This window comes from Rhodamnia argentea, chromosome 4 (assembly GCF_020921035.1).
Source record: "Rhodamnia argentea isolate NSW1041297 chromosome 4, ASM2092103v1, whole genome shotgun sequence".
Taxonomy (NCBI): domain Eukaryota; kingdom Viridiplantae; phylum Streptophyta; class Magnoliopsida; order Myrtales; family Myrtaceae; genus Rhodamnia; species Rhodamnia argentea.
In genome coordinates this window covers 19,571,595-19,591,292 of record NC_063153.1, presented here as the reverse complement: position 1 = coordinate 19,591,292, position 19,698 = coordinate 19,571,595, and the positions used below count along the sequence as shown (strand labels likewise).

The following is a 19,698-nucleotide window of genomic DNA, read 5'->3' as shown; positions in this document are numbered from 1 at the left end:
TTGGCACAATGCAAAAAGTTTAGGACTAAATTGGTACAATTCTAATAGATTTAGAACTATGTTGATAATTGTCCTAAGCTAAAGGACGAGGTACACATAATTTATCTACTCTTGACCTAATAATTCCACCCGAGGGGATTGAGAGTGGGTGGCAAGCGGTAATGGTGATTTTGACCAACGAATATCTTTCAGCACATGTTATCTTTATGCTGATAGGACCATAAAACGTAGAAAGACAGATAATTGATTACCTGATACGCAAATATCAATAATGATCGTTTGTATCGCTTGGGACTATATATCTTTGTACCTTACGGACGGATACGAGGGCAATGATCTACATGACACAACTTAAATTTGGATTATTATTAGCTCATCAAGCGTTCATTTTAGCGCGAGATGACCGAGAATTGATTCATCTAATCAATCCGCTTCCCAAGTATGGGTCCTGTCCCCAGGAGAGATATTGTGATGCAAGGGTTTACAGATCAGCATGCTTAACATATGCTCCTGCTAAGACCATCATTTGGTGAATCCTAGGTCGTTCTTACCAATTCAAACACGCTTCTTGTGATCGATATAAATGTCGACCGAAAGAAAATTGCACTGGCGTTGCACAGAAGATTTGTTGGGTCTTCGCTTCGACGTTCAAATCCAGTCACACAATTATAGTACCACTGGTTCATGATCATTACAGAAAATGCAGCGAATTATGAACCAATCCGATTCATTGGTACAAGCACAAACCTATAAACACAAGCGGGATCCTTCGACCAAACGAAATCTAAGAACAACTCATACAATTTAGATTACAGAATCAAATTGAAGTTAAAAAAAAAAACAACAACAACAACAGCAACAACAACAACTCAGCATTAGATCTGTCATGCGCGGTTGTGGTCGGAATTTTCATAATTTGGCTCCGGTGTAGCCCCGAGATTGAATGTTTGGATGAATAAAAGAGAAATGTATTAACTTGAAGTCTTGGAGAGCTTCTCGTTAACTTGAAAATTGCTGAAGATATGCAGGAGTCGCAAAGGTTGAATCTTCAATCATCAAGAATCCACGCTCGGGATGCTGCATAAGACAAACCCAAAATAAAGATTCAATTCAAGATGATACTTGAACATTACTACGACACAAACTTTTGGGTGGACATATACGTCATACCTTGGGAGGATATTTGCCATTCGGTTTCAAAACTGAGGGCCCAGAAGAAATATCCCCGAAGCCCAAGGGCTTGTGCCAATCCAATCTTCACCATCGCCGAGGCAACGTCGTCGTACCCGACCCAAGATGTCCCGGAAAAGGAGTAGGTCGACACCGTCTCCGCGTCGTATACCACGGTGGCGCTATTGTTCCTATTGAACACTTGCACCTCGGAGTAAGTGAGCAGGCCGCCCCCAGGGCCGGGCTTCACCGCGGGGGCGCCGATCTCGGTGACATTTGGGTCCTTGAGCTCCCAAGTCCTCGCGTAAAGGGGCAAGCCCATGACTATCTGCTTCCTGGGCATCCCTGCCCATAGCCAAGAGTTGAGCCCATGGATCGAGCTCAGATTGCTCTTTGGGTCGAAGAACGCAGCTTGGGCCCCCGTGGCGGAGGTGTCCCACGCCCCGTGGTAATCGTAGCACATGGCGTTGATCCAGTCCAAATTCTCCCTAATGTCCGCCACCGGGTACATGCGGTACACCGGATCGAGGAAGAAGTCGGAGGCGAAGTACACCGCCGCGGTCAACAACAGCGGGGGCTGCTTGGTGGCTCGGGCCTCCTCGGTGATCACAAGCCTCCATTCCCTCAACAAGTGGGCCAAATCATCCATCTCCTTTGGGTTTTTTGGCCATTCCCAGTCAAGGTCAAGCCCATCAAACCCAAACTTCCTTGCAACCTCCACTGAAGAATTGATGAAGTCCTTTCGTGAGGAAGGGCTCGAAGCTACCTCGGCCAAGAGAGCGGTTGGAGCGTCTCCGGCACCGCCTATGGAGAGGACGGTCTTGACCGGCGGGCTCGCGAAACGGAGGGTGGTCGTGAAGTTCGAGAGGGCCGCTGCCATCGGCTCCGGGAGCTCGAACTTGAAGGTGATGTTGCTCGGGGAGAGGAAAGCATAGAAAATGTGAGAGAACAAAGTCGTGTCTATGTCTGATGGAGTGAAGTCCGTCGTCCAGGAAGGGTAATAAGATCCTTTAATGGTGGAAGAAGATGACGATGATGAAGAAGAAGAAGCTGTTACATCAACTGAAGCCATGGTCATGAGCAAGAAGATGACGATGCAATGGAAAGGCAAAAGGGTGAGTTTTGCCATATTTTTTTCAAGAGGGTATGTGATCAGATGCATTCAGATATCTGGTGTTTGATTGGAATATGCATATATATAGGGAGATAATGATTAGCTTCAAGTTTAAATTTTTTGACGATTGTGTTTTGTCGCGATGTGCCTCCTATAGATTCTAAGAAGCTAAACAAGATGTCTCGGGTAATATAACCAAGTTCTTGTCTAGACTTGTGGTATGGTTAAAAACTGTATAGACAAGCCCTTATTAGTAAGATGATTCCAAAGGAGATTGACCACGATCTTGCATGAATACGTCGCAACAAAATCACGATAAATACATATACGTAATTCATGGTGTCACAAAGTATAACCAATGGTACGAGAAAAAAAAATTATTTAAAGATGCAAAAATGTCCGGAGAAATCCTAACTTCGAGGGAGATATTTCATGGATCAAAGCTTCAAAATGAAAATTTTCTCGCGCTAATTTTGAATCATATTTGCACGACAAGTGCGAGAGCAATTAATAAATCCAAAAAGTTTCCCCCCGGTTCATTGTCTAGAAGCATATGTCAAATTCGATGATTGCTAAGTAGATGTAACATGACTGGTTCCAGTCAAATTTCTCGAGTTAACAAGTGAGGCCAAAAAGTTCATAATTTACGGATAAACCGACTTTAGCATATGAACATTTCCTAGGGAGACAAACGAGGAAACAACAAGGCGAAAACGATGTTTTTGCGACATCTCGTAGATGTCTTTTAACGTTTGTCTCGCATGAATGTCTACCGGAATGCTTAGTCGTGTCAAAGGAGGACAAATGGCAGCTGGAGAAGAGCTGATCTAGGATCTATACTTGTCACTTGAGAACAAAAACTGGGTTTTGAATATTAACTTGTTTGGAATCGTGGCCGACTGAGTTTAATGGGGTCAAATGGATATGAACCGCATAATTTAGGGCCTAACTGGTGCACAAAGTATCAGAAGTTAGCTGATACGTTGAGTTCCATTGGTTTCGGTATCATGAAGACGGCTTTGACCGGCTCGGCATCGAAGAACAGACGCAGACGTTATGCACTGACATATGTTCAATTGGCGTTGCCGAGTGTAAGTAATCTTGTTCGAGTTTCAGCTCGGGGCTTGTCTATTTATGAGATTTGTGGACTTGAAAGAGATTGGTTTTCTAGGAGATTAAACGGAAGGCGGCCTTGACCCTATTCTACGGCTTAGTCTATTTGACTCTGTTCATCCCTTATTAATCAAGAACAAGAACAAGACAAAGCAGAAAAAAAAAGAAAAGAAACGAAGAACCGAGCGACAATTGTAGCTTTAAGACACCGCAGGGTATATACTGGAGGATTATTCATAACTTCATATGTTACAAGACGAAAGAACGAACAGTTGAACTGCCTCTTAGAGGATGAAAAATTACACAGACGTCGAGAAGTATTTACAGTTACTTGGGACCAAACGAAGTACTAGGCAACCAAATAATCAACAGAAGATTCGCTCTTTGGTGTTGGTATCCGCAGCATTGGATACCTGCAATGTATGATCAGCGAGGACATAATTCAGAAATTGATACACCATTGGCTGAATGAATTGCTTCCTTGGGGAAGCACTTGTCGTCCTCGTCTTCTTCCTTCTTAATCGAAAATGCAGGCTTCTTGGGGGAATTTACAGCTGAAGCTTCATTCTTGAGCATGGAAGACACATCCAACATGGAGGGTCTGTCCCCGGCCTCCTCTTGCACGCATAGAAGAGCCACTTGCATGCATCTCGCGAGCTTACAAGACGATGACGAGTCATCCAGAGATGGGTCAATGAACTCCATGCATTTATCCTCTTTCCACAGCTCATATGCCTGAAAGTTACGAATGATAGGTGGTCAAAATTCAAAATCATGTTCTTAAATTCAAGCCTGGAAAATGTTTAATCACGAAAAATCTCTACTCACATATTGAAGAAGAATGAGATTTTCATTCGGGCCGTAGCCATACGTGTTCCTTTTACCACTGATAATTTGCAACAGCAGTACACCGAAGCTGTAAACATCTAATTTCATCGAGTATATGCCGTTCCTCGCATATTCTGGTGGAACATACCCGCTGTATACATGAACAAAGAAGAATTGGCTTTAGGCACTAGATTTTTAACAGGAGAATATGTGTGAGGTAAAGCCAGGAGCGCATAATTAGTTTGCTTACAGAGTCCCAACAATTCGGCCGGTGTTTGCCTCAAGGTCACCTTTCCTGAATATTCTCGCCATACCAAAATCTGATATCTTGGGTTTCATATCTTTATCCAGAAGAACGTTGCTGGCTTTCAAGTCTCGGTGTATTATTGTGAAATTCGAGTATTCTTGGAGATAAAGAAGCCCCTGTGTGATGCCTTCTATGATTTGAACGCGTTTTTCCCAATCCAGCAAATATTTCCTTGTGGGATCTGCATCATTAAAACCTAAAGACTATCACAACCAGAAGCAAAATCCAGAGCACAGCATAGTTTTGAGAACCCCAAATGCTTAAAAGTGTCTACCTGATCTAGCCATTGTATTGGAAACAGGGACCCATTTAAGCCTTTTAGAGTATCACACTGGATGTCACTAATAAACACCCGGGTTTTGCTCAATGAATATTGTAAGAAGCATGAAAGATGTCGAACCAAAAAGGTAGAAGTCCAAGCTCCCATTTGGCATGTACTCATAGATCAGCATCTTTTCTTCCCTATCGGTACAAAATCCTAGAAGGCGAGCAAGGTTCACATGTTGCAGGCCGGCAGTGAGCACAACTTCGTTCTTGAACTCCTCGAGCCCTTGGTTCGAAGTTTTCGAAAGTCTCTTTACTGCAATGTCCTGTCCTGTGGGCAACTTGCCCTGAGCAACAGGGATGCTGATGGTCAGTACAGGGCAACTGACTTCCACTAGAACATAGTAGACTCAGAACTAAACTTTTCATCGTTTCATCTATGGTTATGTCTCAAGCGGTGACTGTTTATGCTGGAAGAGTTTTCTGACTATGACATAAGTCACATAACCCCAACGACAATAAAGGAAAAACAAAACTGGAGCAGAATGCATCTAAGTCCAACATCCCATAATGAAACTTACCAGCTCACATACATCATAAAGAAACCTATGAAGCATCTCTAAATATCTCAAGCTTATTGTGGTGAGTTCATTCCAACTGAACGATTGAAATTGCGAATATAAACCAACCAGCTGGCATCTGCTACAGAGAAAGATGAATACCTTCAATCAACATAAGTAAATATTTGCTTTCTCTCATAGTAATGGTAGCAAGTTTCCATTACTTTCACCTTCTCAATAATAAGTCAAGACTATAAACAACAAACACCATATAGTCTTGGGCAAAAGGAGTACGAAAAATATTTTTGTTTTGGAGGGAGGGGGGAGTTATTTTCCTTGTTGGCATTTAAACGACAATAAACCGATATTATAGAGCAAAAGTATTGTATCTGGCACTTAATCATGGTTCACACTTCTTAGGATTTGCAATGAAACAAAAGTAGAAAATCGAAACCGATATATTACCTTGTAAACAGGTCCAAATCCACCCTCTCCAAGCTTATTTTCACTTGAGAAGTTATTAGTTGCTGCCCTGAGTGTGGCATAGCGAAATGTTTGGAGATTAGAAGCACTGCTCTCAGGACTTTCAACTTTATGCACCATAGCCTTAAATCTTCTATTAAATCCTTTTATTACACCCAAAATACCTGAGAATCAAAACCAAGAAAATGCATCAACTTCAATCCTTCAGTTGCTGAATTCTAATTTAATGTCCCCAAAAGCCACAGAGATATAGCAATCCTCCAGTGAACTTTACAAAAATGTACCTTCTGATTGCAACGTTCTCCTCCGTAAGTAGTATATCAGGCCAAATATAAAGAGAATGACAATGGCAATCGAAATAAGCATAACTAGCCAGAACCATCGCCTGAACCATCGCTTGTGTTGCTGATCTTCACTGGCCTCCCGAGCTGACAAGGCAATTAAGTCCATGAATTACATTCAGTTCTACATTTTCAATAGTAATATTAAAACCGTCATCAGGAATTCCCATGAGGTAGTTATCCTAACCTGTTCTGGAAAGAACCCAGTTCTCATCATTGCCAACCTGAAACACATTGTAACCAAGAAGCCCCTTTTCCTTGCCATAAGTTACTTTGGCACAATTACAATAGGTTTAGAATTTGTTTTTTATAATTTTTCCGACTTTTGCTTCACCAATGCAAACTCGTCGTGCAAATTATCTAACCAATATCATATTGAATAAAATGGCGTCAGACTCGACTGAAATATTTAAGTAGATATCATAAATATTAACCAAAAAGTCACCATCCAGATCTTAGCTAGATTTTCCTTTTCCTTCGGGCTCTTGTACTTCTTTGAAAAATCGAAGAAGACATCGTTCCTCAATTGACAAAGTCATCAACCAAAAAAAATCTGACTAAGTCCATTCTGATCTTAACTATTGGAATCATTGTAATATCCCTAAAAAGAATTTCGTTCCATTTTAGATGAACATGTCGTGTAAATTTTGATCTAAACACAGAGACATGATTAGATTTCCTTTGGAAGATGATGGCTCGGTCAACTATACTGTTTGTAGCTAGGGTTTGGGCTAAACTTGGGAAATAGAATGCATACTAGCTAAATTCCAATGCATGATTATTGGTGTATAACTCGAATCTCATGAATTCACCTGTTTGAGAGAGAATCCAGTTGTCGTCACCGGCAACATGCCATGCATAGTAACCTTTGAGTCCCCTTTCCCTGGCGTAGGCAACCTTGGTAGAGATGGTTTGTGTATCATCGTAGCTGATCCACGTCGTCCCAGAATAGCAATAGGCGGACCCGAACTTGGAGTCGTGCACCGTGGTCACGCTGTTTTGGGATATGTACGTTGTGATCCAGTTGTACTTGATCGACCCGTCAGGGGATATCGCCACCCCGGTGAAGGGTGCGAAGTAGCCATGGTTTTTGGCATCTGTGAGGGTGAATGCGCGCCCGAAGAAGGGGAAGCCGAGCACAATCTTCTCTGCCGGCATGTTGGCCTGAATCCACGCGCTCACCCCGTCGTCTCCGCTTACGTTGTTCCCTAAAATTAAAAAGAACCGACGATTTCTGATGCCACATGTGCCAAGAAAATTACAGTTTGATGAGCACAAATGGAGGATTTTAAGTGAAGAACAAAGTTCATGTCAATTACTCGTGGAATAACACTTCATGCTCTGAATGGGAGATGATGTTGTGATTCTCTTGACCTTGAGGTGACAAAATTTCAAAGTCATGATACAAAAAATTTTAAGAAAACTTCCTTGCACCTAAGGATAGTCAAAGTTTAAAACCCCAAAAAAATCGAAGTTGCCAACCCTACCTGGATTGTAGAGAGCAGCAAGTGGTCCTGTGGTGGAGGACCAATTTCCATAGAAATCATAGGCCATCGCATTGATCCAATCCAAGCTCGCCGCCATGGTGGCCACCGGATAATCTGTGCTCGACATATGCGGCGTGTAATAAACTGCCGCCGAGAGAAGCAAAGCATCCTTGCCCGAGCTGGCCGACTCAGCCACCACCGCAGCCCGCCACTCATGGAGGAGAAACCCCAAATTGGCCATCTTCTCGTCGGTTTCCGGGTATTGCCAATCAAGATCGAGGCCATGGAAGCCGTTGGACCGAGCTAGGGCTATGGAGGAATTGATGAAAGTCTTCCGGGAGCTCGGCTGGCTTGCGATGGATGCAAAGTCGTCCGCGATCGAGCCGTTACCCCCGCCGCCAATGGACAGGAGGGTCACGACCGACGGGTTTTTCTGCTGGACGTCGCTAGTGAAGGCCGCGAAAGACCGAGCCTTGGACCGCGATATGACTACCTGGTTTGTCGATGCATCGAGGTCGGCGAACGCGCAGAAGAGATGAGTGAAGAGGGTCGAATCGATGTCGGAGGCGTTGATGCCGCTATCCGGAAACCAATAGCCTCCTTTGACGTTTTGGGCCATGCATGAGTTGATTTGGAGGAGAGAGAGAAAGGAGAAGGAGAGAAATAAAAGGACATGATTATCGTTGGAAGCCATTTCTGATGAGTTACATGGAGGAGGTTGGACGTGTTTGAGCAGGCTCTGTACCGGATTTATCGGAGCACATTCTCATGTTGTGCCTCAAATCATCACGATCCATTATCTAACTTTACATAATTGGGGAGACTCGTCCATTTACTTCATTTTTTAAAACTCCTTTTATAGAGCAAGCATTGCATGCATATGATACATATGAGCTTTATGTGAGATTTACACAATTCAACGATCGAGATGAAGTGATCCACGAAATGATAGTCAACTTCGTCGGCTAGGTTGCGCGCGAAATGAGTTGTATGAGTCAATTTCTCACCAATCAACCGTCCTTCACGCGGTGAAATCCGATGACATCAATCATATCTTTATTTCATTTGTTACTTGTAAGTTTCGAAGTTGTTTCGTGAAGATCTCGTTCAATTTTACTTGGTCAGCGCCGGAGCCGAGGGTGCATGCAATTAGTGCATCCTTTTTGGTCGAGCAAATATGGGAACCCATGTTGTTTCCTATGTAGCACCGACACGACACGAGACACGGGACACGATACGACACAACACTCTGACACGAGATTTCTTTAAAAAATAGAGAATTTCAACATGCTGGGACACATTATATATTAAATATATTTTTATATATACATGATAAGTTATTATTTTTATGATTTCACAAATAAATAAATAAATAATAAAACAGGCCTAGATTGAATTTACACTAAAAATATTATTCACCACTTCCATGGCAATGACAAATTTCATTTTCCTCCAAAATAGAAATTTATAAAAAATAATAATAATAAATACAGAAAAAGAAGCCAAACACGCGAATCATTACTCACGTTACACGGCTAGGAATTCGTTTATCCATGATTTGCCCCAATTAATCCCCAACCGGCCAACCCCAACTTTTCTTTTTTGGAGTGACAGACAAGACCTGTTGAAGATCGTATACGATTTGAAAATTACGACAGGAAGGGCGATAAGGTGAGAAGGAGAGGAGACTGATGATGATGGAAGGAGAGCCGTTGGATGGGGGGGGCGGGTTGGTTGTGCAAGTGAGTTGTCAGCTCCGGACCCTCGGCCCCCGAGTCCCTCCCTCTTCAACCTCACCAACCAACCAACGAACCAACCAGACCGATCCCAACTCCATCTCCATCAAGCTCGCAGACCTCGTCCACAGCTACTCTCACCAACCAACGAACCAACCAGACCGATCCCGTGTCTGTGCTGCATAGGTTGTTTCTCCATAAATTCTCTGCTAGAGTCTAGGCTCCGTTTTTTATTTTTATTTTTTGTCTGGATCTAGGCTCCGTTCGTTTCGTAAAAATAAGTCGTAGTTGAAAAATATTTTTTGAGAAGTTAATTTTCACTCGAAAAATATTTTTATGTTGTTTAGTAGGATTTAATTTTCCTCCATGCACTCAATCTAATAATTTTTTTTTATTTAATTTAAGAAATTTAATTTTTTAATGCTTTAATTATTTCTTTTTTTTCCCTTTTTTATGTTTTTTTTTTCCTATTGGTGTTTTTCGCCTGTCGCCTTGAGTTCGGTGAGGCCTCGATCGAGGTCGGCTGTTGGCTGTGGCCATGGCCGGCAATCGACCAAAGGAGAAGAAGAGAAAATAAAAATAAAAATTATAAAAAAATAAAAATAAAAAAATGAAAAGAAAGTAAAAGAATAATAATAAAAAAGATGTGAAATAAGAAGGAAAGAAATATGAGGAAAATGTAAACTCTTCGAAAAAAGAGAAAAACATTCTCTTCACTTTCGAACGAGTGTAAATAATCTTGTTCGAGTTTCAGCCCGGGACTCGTCTTGAAAGCGATGGGTTTTGTAGGAGATCAAGGGAAGGCGGCCTTGACCCTATTTCCACGGCTTAGTCTATTTGACTCTGTTCATCACCTATTAATCAAGAACAAGAACAAGACCAAGACCAAGACCAAGACCAAGCAGAAAAAAAGAAAAGAAACGAAGAACAGAGCGACAATTGCAGCTTTAAGACACCGCAGGGTGTTTACTGGAGGATTATTCATAACTCCATATGTTACAAGACGAAAGAACGAACAGTTGAACTGCCTCTTAGAGGATAAAAAATTACACAGACGTCGAGAAATATTGACAGTTAGTTGGGACCAAACGAAGTATTAGGCAACCAAATAATCAACAGAAGATTCGCTCTTTGGTGCTGGTATCCGCAGCATTGGATACCTGCAATGTATGATCAGCGAGGACATAATTCAGAAATCGATGCATCATTGGCTGAATGAATTGCTTCCTTGGGCAAGCCCTTGTCGTCCTCGTCTTCCTCCTTGTTAATCGAAAATGCAGGCTTCTTGGGGGAATTTACAGCTGAAGCTTCATTCTTGAGCATGGAAGACACTTCCAACATGGAGGGTCTGTCCCCGGCCTTCTCTTGCACGCATAGAAGAGCCACTTGCATGCATCTCGCGAGCTTACAAGATGATGTCGAGTCATCCAGAGATGGGTCAATGAACTCCATGCATTTACCCTCTTTCCACTGCTCGTATGCCTGAAAGTTACGAAAGATAGGCGGTCAAAATTCACGTTCTTAAATTTGAGCCCTGAAAATTTTGAATCATGAATAATCTCTACTCACAAATTCAAGAAGATTGAGATTTTCATTCGGGCCATAGTAACATCTGGTCCTTTTACCACTGATAATTTGCAACAGCAGTACACCGAAGCTGTAGACATCATATTTCATTGAGTATATGCCTTTCCTCACATATTCTGGTGGAACATACCCGCTGTATACATGAACAAAGAAGAATTGGTTTTAAGCACTAGATTTTTAACAGGAGAATATGTGTGAGGTAAAGCCAGGAGCGCGTAATTAGTTTACTTACTAAGTCCCAACAATTCGGCCGGTATTTGCCTCAAGGTCACCCTTCCTGAATATTCTCGCCATACCAAAATCTGATATCTTGGGATTCATCTCTTTATCCAGCAGAACGTTGCTGGCTTTCAAGTCTCGATGTATTATTGTGAAATTTGAGTATTCTTGGAGATAAAGAAGCCCCTGTGTGATGCCTTCTATGATATGAACACGTTTTTCCCAATCCAGCAAATACTTCCTTGTCGGATCTGCATCATTAAAACCTAAAAATTATCAGAACCAGAAGCAGCAAAATTTTGAAGCATAGCATAACTCTGTGTACCCGAAATGCTTAAAAGGGTCTACCTGATCTAGCCATTGTATTAGAACAGGGGACCCATTTAAGCCTTTTGGAGTATCACACTGGATGTCAATTATAAACACCCGGGATTTGCTTAATGACTATTGTAAGAAGCATGAAAGATGTCGAACCGAAAAGGTAGAAGTCCAAGCTCCTATGCGGCATGTATTCATAGATCAGCATCTTTTCTTCCATATCGGTACAAAATCCGAGAAGGTGAACAAGGTTGACATGTTGCAGGCTGGCAGTGAGCACAACTTCATTCTTGAACTCCTCGAGCCCTTGGTCCGAAGTTTTCGAAAGTCTCTTTACAGCAATGTCCTGTCCTTTGGGCAACTTGCCCTGAGCAATGGGAATGCCGATGGTCAGTACAGGGCAACTGACTTCCACTTTGAACATGGTAGACTCAGAACTAAATTTTTCGCTGTTTATGCTGGAAGACAGTTTTTTTACTATGACATAAGTCGCATAACCCCAACGATCATAAAGGAAAAACAAAACTTGAGCAGAATGCATCAAGTCCAACCTCCTATAATGAAACTTACAAGCTCACATACATCATAAAGAAACCTACGCAGCATTTCTAAGTATCTCAAGCTTATTGGGGTGAGTAGTTCCAACTAAATGATTGAAATTGTGAGTATAAACCAACCAGCTGGCAGCTGCAACAGAGAAAGCTGGCATACCTTCAATCGACATATGGAAATATTTGCTCTCTCTCGATATTAATGGTAGCAACTTCCCATTACATTCACCTTCTCAATAATAAGTCAAAACTATAAACAACAAATAACATATAGTCTTGAGCAAAAGGCATATGAAAAATATTTGGGGATGAGTTACATTCCTTGTTCATATTCAAACAACAATAAACTAATATTATAGAGCAAAAGTACCGTATCTGGCACTTAATCATGAATTATAGATGTTAGAAAGTCCAATCTAAAAGCTTAAGTTAATAGTAGAGGGAGACCCGTGAATATAAAGAGCATTTAAGACCTGTTGCCAAGCTACGTGGGATAAATACTTCAATAATAGGATTTGCAAAGTAACAGAAAAGAAAATCATTAGCATAAGTATGGCCTCAGATCTTTTACCTTGTAAACAGGTCCAAATCCACCCTCTCCAAGTTTATTTTCACTTGAGAAGTTATCAGTTGCTGCCCTGAGTGTGGCATAATGAAATGCTTGCAGATTAGGAGCACCGCTCTCAGGACTTTCAACTTTATGCGCCATAGTCTTAAATCGGCTACTAAATCCTTTTATTACGCCCAAAATACCTGAGAATCAAAACCAAGAAAATGTATCAACTTTAATCCTTCAGTTGCTGAATTCTAAGTTAATGTCCCCAAAAGCCACAGAGATATGGCAATCCTCCAGTGAACTTTACAAAATTTACCTTCTGATTTCAATGTTCTCCTCTGTAAGTAGCATATCAGGCCAAATATGAAGAAAACGACTATGGCAATCGAAATAAGCATAACTAGCCAGAACCATCGCCTGTGTTGCTGATCTTCAATGGCCTCCTGAGCTGACAAGGCAGTTAAGTCCATGAATTACATTTAGTTCTACATTTTCAATACAGTAATATTAAAACTGGCATCAGGAATTCCTATGAGGTACTTATCCTAACCTGTCCTGGAAAGAACCCAGTTCTCATCATTGCCAACCTGAAACACATTGTAACCAAGAAGCCCCTTTGCCTTGGCATAAGTTACTTTGGCTCGGATGGACTCCACGTCATCGAAATTGATCCATACCAACCCCTTTCTGAAAAAATTCACCACAAACGTGCCATTATAAACAGAAATGGCTCCATAACCGAAATCTCGGATGAATGATCGTATGGCCTTATATCCAAATGACCCATCGGCCGTCACTGCAGGCCCCACTGCCGGATGGCCGATGGCATCAGCGCTCAAATCCTCGAGCCGCCATGCATAGCCATGGTAGGGCAAGCCCAGAACCAGCTTTCTTGCAGGAAATCCTCTAGTCGACAACCAAGTTATGCAGAAGTCTGTGTTGTTCCGGTTTGCTGGGTCAAATAAAGGTGCATGAGGGAGGGCAAATTTTTCCCTGGTGGGGAGATGGTAATCATAAGCAACAAGGTGAACCCAGTCCAAATATCTCCGAATTGAGTCAAGTGGGTAACTCACAGAGTCAGCAATGGATTCACAATACACGGCCATTACTAGCAGTAACTGAGGTTTCCCAGATTCTCTTGATTCGGCATCCACTCTATCTCTCCACTCCCGCAAAAGGGCACTCAAATTGGTCATGTTAATGCTCCTACTGGGCAAGAACCCATAGAGATCAACCCCACTGAACCCATTAAGCCTTGCCTTTTCTATCGTAGACTCAACAAAGGACCTTCTTGAAGAAGACTCGCCGAGCATCGAAGCGAAAGCCGAAGGATCCTCTCGGCCTGCCCACACTGATAGCAGCGTGATAATCGAAGGGTTCTTGCGTCTAACGGTGCTCGTGAAGGTGGAGAAGATTCGTTCAGTGGAGGAGTTGATGGAGAGCTGATGGGTCGAAGAGTCGATGTAAACAAAAGCGCATATGAGGTGAGAGAACAACGAGGAACCGATGTCGGAGACCGGGATTTCGCTGCCGGCGTAGAAGTAACCGGACTTGACCCACGTTTGTTCCTCCGAAGATGGGCGGAGACAGAGGAGAAAGATGAAGCAATAGGCGATTTTGCCTTCGCCCGCCATGAGGGACAGCTCGGAGGCGAATGTGGAAGCAGAAGTGGCGGTTTGAGATTACGGGAGGAGGAGGAAGGCCGCTTTGCTGGGGCCTCGGATCGCGTTTGCGTAGGTAACGAGAACTCGAGAGCCGTCGCTTCTTCAGCCAATCAGTGTCCGACGGTTGGTTCCCCAACTGTTGTTCGAGGATCGCTTTCCGCGGATTCTGGCAGCGTGCCCATGGAGACGAACGACTCATATTTTTTGGTAGGATGCGATCGCGACATTGACTTGAGTTGAGACTCCTGTTGCCTTCCGTCCCGGTCGTGGGTGCGGACTTTTCATTTTGGAGATGACTTATGACTGACCAGATTGACCGAAAAAGCGCCAAAAAGGTCAAATTTATCATATTCATGCTGATTCAATCCTAATCTTTTTAATTATATCAATTTAATCTTAAATATTTTTTATTTATATAAAATGAATCCATCCAATCAATTTTGGTCGAAAATCGCTAACATGGTCATCATCTATACCGCGTTGCGTGATCGGTACTAACGTAGACATCTTTTAATAATTTTTTTTTCTTTCTTTTCTTTTCCTGACGAGACGAGGGGCAATACTACATAGGTCCTTGTCCAGGGTCTCACGACCTCTGGGCAAGGTGGCCCTCGCCTAGTGATTGAAGAGGGTCCTCAGCCAAAATGAAAGAAAAATAATTTTTTAGAAAAAAGTTATTCAAAATATTCAAAATTAGCGCCGGACATGCCACATAAAACGGCCGGCATCCAGGTTAGCTATTTTCGATCAAAATTGGTTGGATGGACTCAATCGTAAAATGTTTAGGGTTGAATTAGCATCAATATAATAGATCGAGGACCTTTTTCGTAATTTTTTCCCAATAGACGGGTCTTCTCTCAGTTGATTGGGCCTAACTTGTTATCCAATCTCATCCCCAACAAGAAAATTTACACGCTAGATTTTCATCATGGAGCTAAATGACAGACGGGTGGGGCTTCTCGATTTGAAGTATTTCTCAAGCGTATAGTTGGATAGGAGGAATTAAGAGGGAAAGAAATAAAATGGTTCTAAAATCACAATCTGATCTGGATCGAAAGAAAGGGTCAAAAGGGATTACTAAAGTCTTTTCATGTACCTTTTAAATCACTCCCGATCGCTCCAATTTTATTTATTTTTGTGTATTCTGTAAGCAAATTCTGTCATGTTCCTCACTAAGGATCTAGAAATACTCTCTAGATCCATTAAATTATTTGATCTTGCTTTAGTTCGACTGGCAAGAACACATTTTATTGTAAGATGGGATAACTTCTAATCCATTACATTATTGGACCAAGCTTCGATTAAGATCAGTAGATAATGTCTCCTCTGACGTGTGCGGCGCAGACGTCGTCTAGGTCCACGAATTCCAAGCTGCAACAAACAAGTTGAAATTCAGGGAATTAGTAATTAGACCGTCGCTAATTGAGAAATTAATCTGGAAAGTTTTGACTCTTTCTTTGATCTGAGCATGAAGAGAGCAGACGCCCAAAGGACGCGACGAAGTAAACCAAATCTTTGAAACGTTCAAAACCGATATCAAGGTGCCTTTATTTTACGGAATATTCAAGATTTAGAAATTATTTTTTTTGTATAATGAAAGCTTGTATCGCTTACAAAAATGAATGGGTGAAAAATATTTCCATCAATCATGAAAATGGTTAGTCACGAATTATTGGCGAGCGATATAATCAATAATTTTTCAAGAAATATTTTTCGGCTAATGCATCCTTAGTTTGACCATTTGTTGACGTGATAGACTATTGCTTCACCAATGCAACCATCTTGTCGTACAAATTATGCGACCAATATGATATAAAATAAAACGGGGTCGGGCCGACTGAAATATGTAAATATATAACATATGTGTTAACCAAAAAGTCGACATCCAGATCCTAGCCAGACTTTCCTTTTCCTTCACGCTCTTGTACTTCTTTGAAAAATCAAAAGAAAACATTGTTCCTCAATTGACTAAGTCCATTCTAATCTTAACTATCGGGAATTATTGTAATAACCCTAAAAAGAATTTTGTTCCGTTTTAGATGTACATGTAGTGTAATTTTTTATCTAAACACACAGGGACATGATTAGATTACCTTTGGAAGATGTTGGTTCGGTGAACTATACTGTATGTAGCTAGGGTTAGGGCTGAACTTGGGAAATAGAATGTATACTAGCAAAATTCAAATGCATGATTAATGGCGTGTAACTCGAATCTCATAAATTCACCTGTTTGAGAGAGAACCCAGTTATCATCACCGCCAACATGCCATGCGAAGTAACCTTTGAGTCCTCGTCCCTTGGCGTACCCAACCTTGGTAGAGATGGTTTGTGTATCATCGTAGGTGATCCATGTCGTCCCAGAATAGCAATAGGCGGACACGACCGTGGAGTTGTACACCGTGGTCGCGCTATGTTGAGATATGTACTTTGTAATCTGGTTGTACACGATCGACCCGTCGGGGGATATCGCTGTACCGGTGATGGGTGCGAAGTAGCCATGGTTGTTGGCATCTGCGAGGGTGAATGCCCGGCCGTAGAATGGGAAGCCGAGCACGATCTGCCCTGCTGGCATGCCCGCCTGAATCCACGCGCTCACCCCATCGTCCCCACTTAAGCCGTTCCCTGAAATTAAAAAAGATCGACGATTACTGATGCAACGTATATCAAGAAAATTATGAGTTTGATAGGCAAAATGGAGGATTTTAGGTGAAGAACAAAATCCATGTTAATTACTCATGGAATAATAGTCTATGCTCTGAATTGGTGTAGCAAAATGTCGAAGGCATGATACAAAAAATTAAGAAAACTTCATTGTACCTAAGAATAGTCAAAGTTTGGAACCCCAAAAAGTCAAAGTTGCCACGCCTACCTGGATTGTAGAGGGCAGCAAGTGGTCCTGTGGTGGAGGACCAAGATCCAAAGAAATCATAGGCCATCGCATTGATCCAATCCAAGTTCGCCGCCATGACGGCCGCCGGATAATCCGTCGGTGACCAATAGTGCGGCCTGTAATAAACCGCTGCCGACAAAAGCAAAGCGTCCTTGCCCGAGCTGGCTGCCTCAGCTGCCACCGCAGCCCGCCACTCCTGGAGGAGCAACGCCAAGTTGGCCATCTTCGCGTCGGTATCTGGGTATTCCCAATCAAGATCGAGGCCATGGAAGCCATTGGACCGAGCTAGGGCTATGGAGGAATCGATGAAAGTCTTCCGGGAGCTCGACTGGCTTGCCATGGATGCAAAGTTGTCCGCGATCGAGCCGCCACCCCCGCCACCAATGGACAGGAGGGTCAAGACGGACGGGTTTTTCTGCTGGACGTCGCTAGTGAAGGTCGCGAAAGACTGAGCGTTGGACGACGATATGACTACCTGGTTTGTCGATGCATCGAGGTCGGCAAACGCGCAGAAGAGATGAGTGAAGAGGGTGGAATCGATGTCGGAGGCTGTGATGCCGCTGCCCAGGAACCAATAGCCTCCTTTGACGTTTTGAGCTATGCATGAATTGATTTGGAGGAGAGAGAGAAAGGAGAAGACGAGAAAGAGAAGGGTACGATTATCGTTGGAAGCCATTTTCTGACGAGTTACATGGAGGAGGTTGGACATGTTTGAGCTGGTTTTATACAGGATTCATCAGACCACCTACACATGTTGGGGCTTGAGTTTCGGATTAATTCTAGAGTTCTGACTTTTCCTAATTCTAGTCTTAGAACATCCGGTTTCGTTAGATGTGGATAACGATCGTATCCAAGACTTCTTGTGCTCGGATGACTCAGCCAATTAAGAAGGGGAAATCTATTTTTGCACTCTTTAGATCTGACTGCTCAAATCTTCTAATCCATTACCTAACATTACGTAATTAGGTAGACTCAACTATCAACTTCACTTTTCGAAAACTCTTCTACTTTTTATGGAGCAAGCATTGCATGCACGTGATACATGTGAACTCACTGCATCTAAACCATCAGACCATGTGAGTCTCTTGTGAGATCCACACAATTCGACGATCGAGATAAAATGGACCGGTGGTCAACTTTGTCAACTATGATGCATGTTGTTGGGATTCATGAGAAGAACTGTGGTCTACCCATGTGGGTTATCACGGTCCTTGTCCCCATTGGATAAATGCCAAAGGTTATCTTTCAATTGTAAAATAAGTGCCAAGGTAGTTATGCACGTGTTGTTTCTCTATAGACACGTTGCTACCAGTCAAAGGAGCATATTCTCTCTCTCTCTCTCTCTCTCTAATATTCGGATCTTCTGTGAAAGACCGCCGATGAACCTTCTCTTTACTCATGTGGAAACCATTGACATGGAACGTTGTGCACATGGTAAAATGAATTAGAAGTGAACTTTCCCAATAAAACTTGGTGTGTAAGTACGTCGAAATTTCTCAAACTTATTGTGGAAGTACAATACAATATATCTAATCAAATTTTCAAATTTATCAAATTGGTACAATCGAGTCATTCTGTTAACTCCATCCAACTTGACTAATCGAAAATGGCGACATGATTTTTTTTTTTTAAATATTTTCTCTTCTCCACGTGTCTATGACTTGGCGAAAACACAAAGCATAAGGCTAAAACAATGTCGTTTTGGTCCAAATCTAAAATTTTTAATACAAATTTAATTACTTTGTATTTTAGTGTGTCGTACGTTTTAAGAGTCAAAGTCCAAGTTTTTATGTGTTTTAAATGCATTTGCTAGTTCTAAGGACTTTGTTGTGTTTTCTAGTTACCAAGTCTTTTATCAGTTGGGCCTTACCAAAAAAAAAAAAGTCTTTATCAGTTGGGTAATTCCCATCTCCTTAACGTTTAGTCTATTTCTCACGTGTTAGTATAGAAGTGCATTCTCATTTGTAAAGCAGACAATCCAAGACTTTAATGAGGTTTTTCACTGTTTTGCAAATGTCTTCTCTAATTCATTATCCTTGAAAGATGGATTCTTCCTTGGTGGTGAGTCAAGAAGCCACTTATCATTGACTGATGGATTTTCCTTTAAGCCTTGGTGAGCTTATTCTATCCCGAAGTCTTTTATTCTCAGCGAGTGATTCTCCATTCGAGTCTTAGTGGTGAATTTAAACAATAATGGTCTTTATCTTTGGTTGGTGGTGTATCATTTATAACTGTGGTTATCGTAGTCTATCATACATCTACAATTGTCCATCAACATACATCCCCATACACTCTGCTCTGTTCTTGATTCCTTCGACATCACTCAAGACACATTCACCCGCCCCACACTGTATCAAGTTGGTATCAAAGCTCAAGGTTGAACTCATTTTGAATGATTCGTGTCCATTACTCACCTCTCATGCGATCTCACACCTTTATTAAAAAAAACAAAAGGAAAAAGGAAATGATTGATGAAGTTTCAAGGGCGACTTTTTGAGCAAGCACACAAT

At 42.0% G+C, this 19,698-nt stretch overlaps 3 protein-coding genes across 9 annotated transcripts; all 3 read right to left on the bottom strand.

The window, feature by feature from the left end:
• Positions 1-1,048: 1,048 nt before the first annotated feature.
• LOC115752574 (class V chitinase CHIT5b-like) lies at positions 1,049-2,242 on the bottom strand. Its single transcript, XM_030690823.2, has 2 exons — positions 1,171-2,242; positions 1,049-1,077 (listed from the first exon to the last, which is right to left on the bottom strand). Exons 1-2 carry the CDS (start codon positions 2,240-2,242, stop codon positions 1,049-1,051), a joined length of 1,101 nt encoding a protein of 366 aa, XP_030546683.1.
• A 1,338-nt stretch (positions 2,243-3,580) lies between these two features.
• On the bottom strand, positions 3,581-17,949 carry LOC115752597 (class V chitinase-like). 7 transcript variants are annotated; one of them, XM_030690853.2, is made up of 8 exons: positions 17,168-17,949; positions 16,525-16,920; positions 12,951-13,082; positions 12,650-12,831; positions 11,684-11,894; positions 11,223-11,460; positions 4,226-4,376; positions 3,581-4,132 (listed from the first exon to the last, which is right to left on the bottom strand). In XM_030690853.2, the coding sequence occupies exons 1-8, from the start codon at positions 17,895-17,897 to the stop codon at positions 3,824-3,826; spliced, it is 2,349 nt and encodes a 782-aa protein (XP_030546713.1). In that variant the 5' UTR covers positions 17,898-17,949; the 3' UTR covers positions 3,581-3,823. The 7 variants fall into 7 exon arrangements, 6 of the variants coding, with proteins under 6 accessions (XP_030546713.1, XP_030546711.1, XP_030546712.1 ...); XM_030690851.2 differs by lacking the exon at positions 4,226-4,376 and adding an exon at positions 10,973-11,123 and having other exon boundaries at positions 17,168-17,943; XM_030690852.2 differs by lacking the exons at positions 3,581-4,132; positions 4,226-4,376 and adding exons at positions 10,327-10,885; positions 10,973-11,123 and having other exon boundaries at positions 17,168-17,943.
• Positions 4,472-8,429, bottom strand: LOC125314622 (class V chitinase-like). The gene is made up of 6 exons (XM_048277412.1): positions 7,668-8,429; positions 6,993-7,388; positions 6,124-6,267; positions 5,822-6,003; positions 4,933-5,143; positions 4,472-4,713 (listed from the first exon to the last, which is right to left on the bottom strand). Exons 1-6 carry the CDS (start codon positions 8,359-8,361, stop codon positions 4,472-4,474), a joined length of 1,869 nt encoding a protein of 622 aa, XP_048133369.1. The 5' UTR covers positions 8,362-8,429.
• Positions 17,950-19,698: the final 1,749 nt, after the last annotated feature.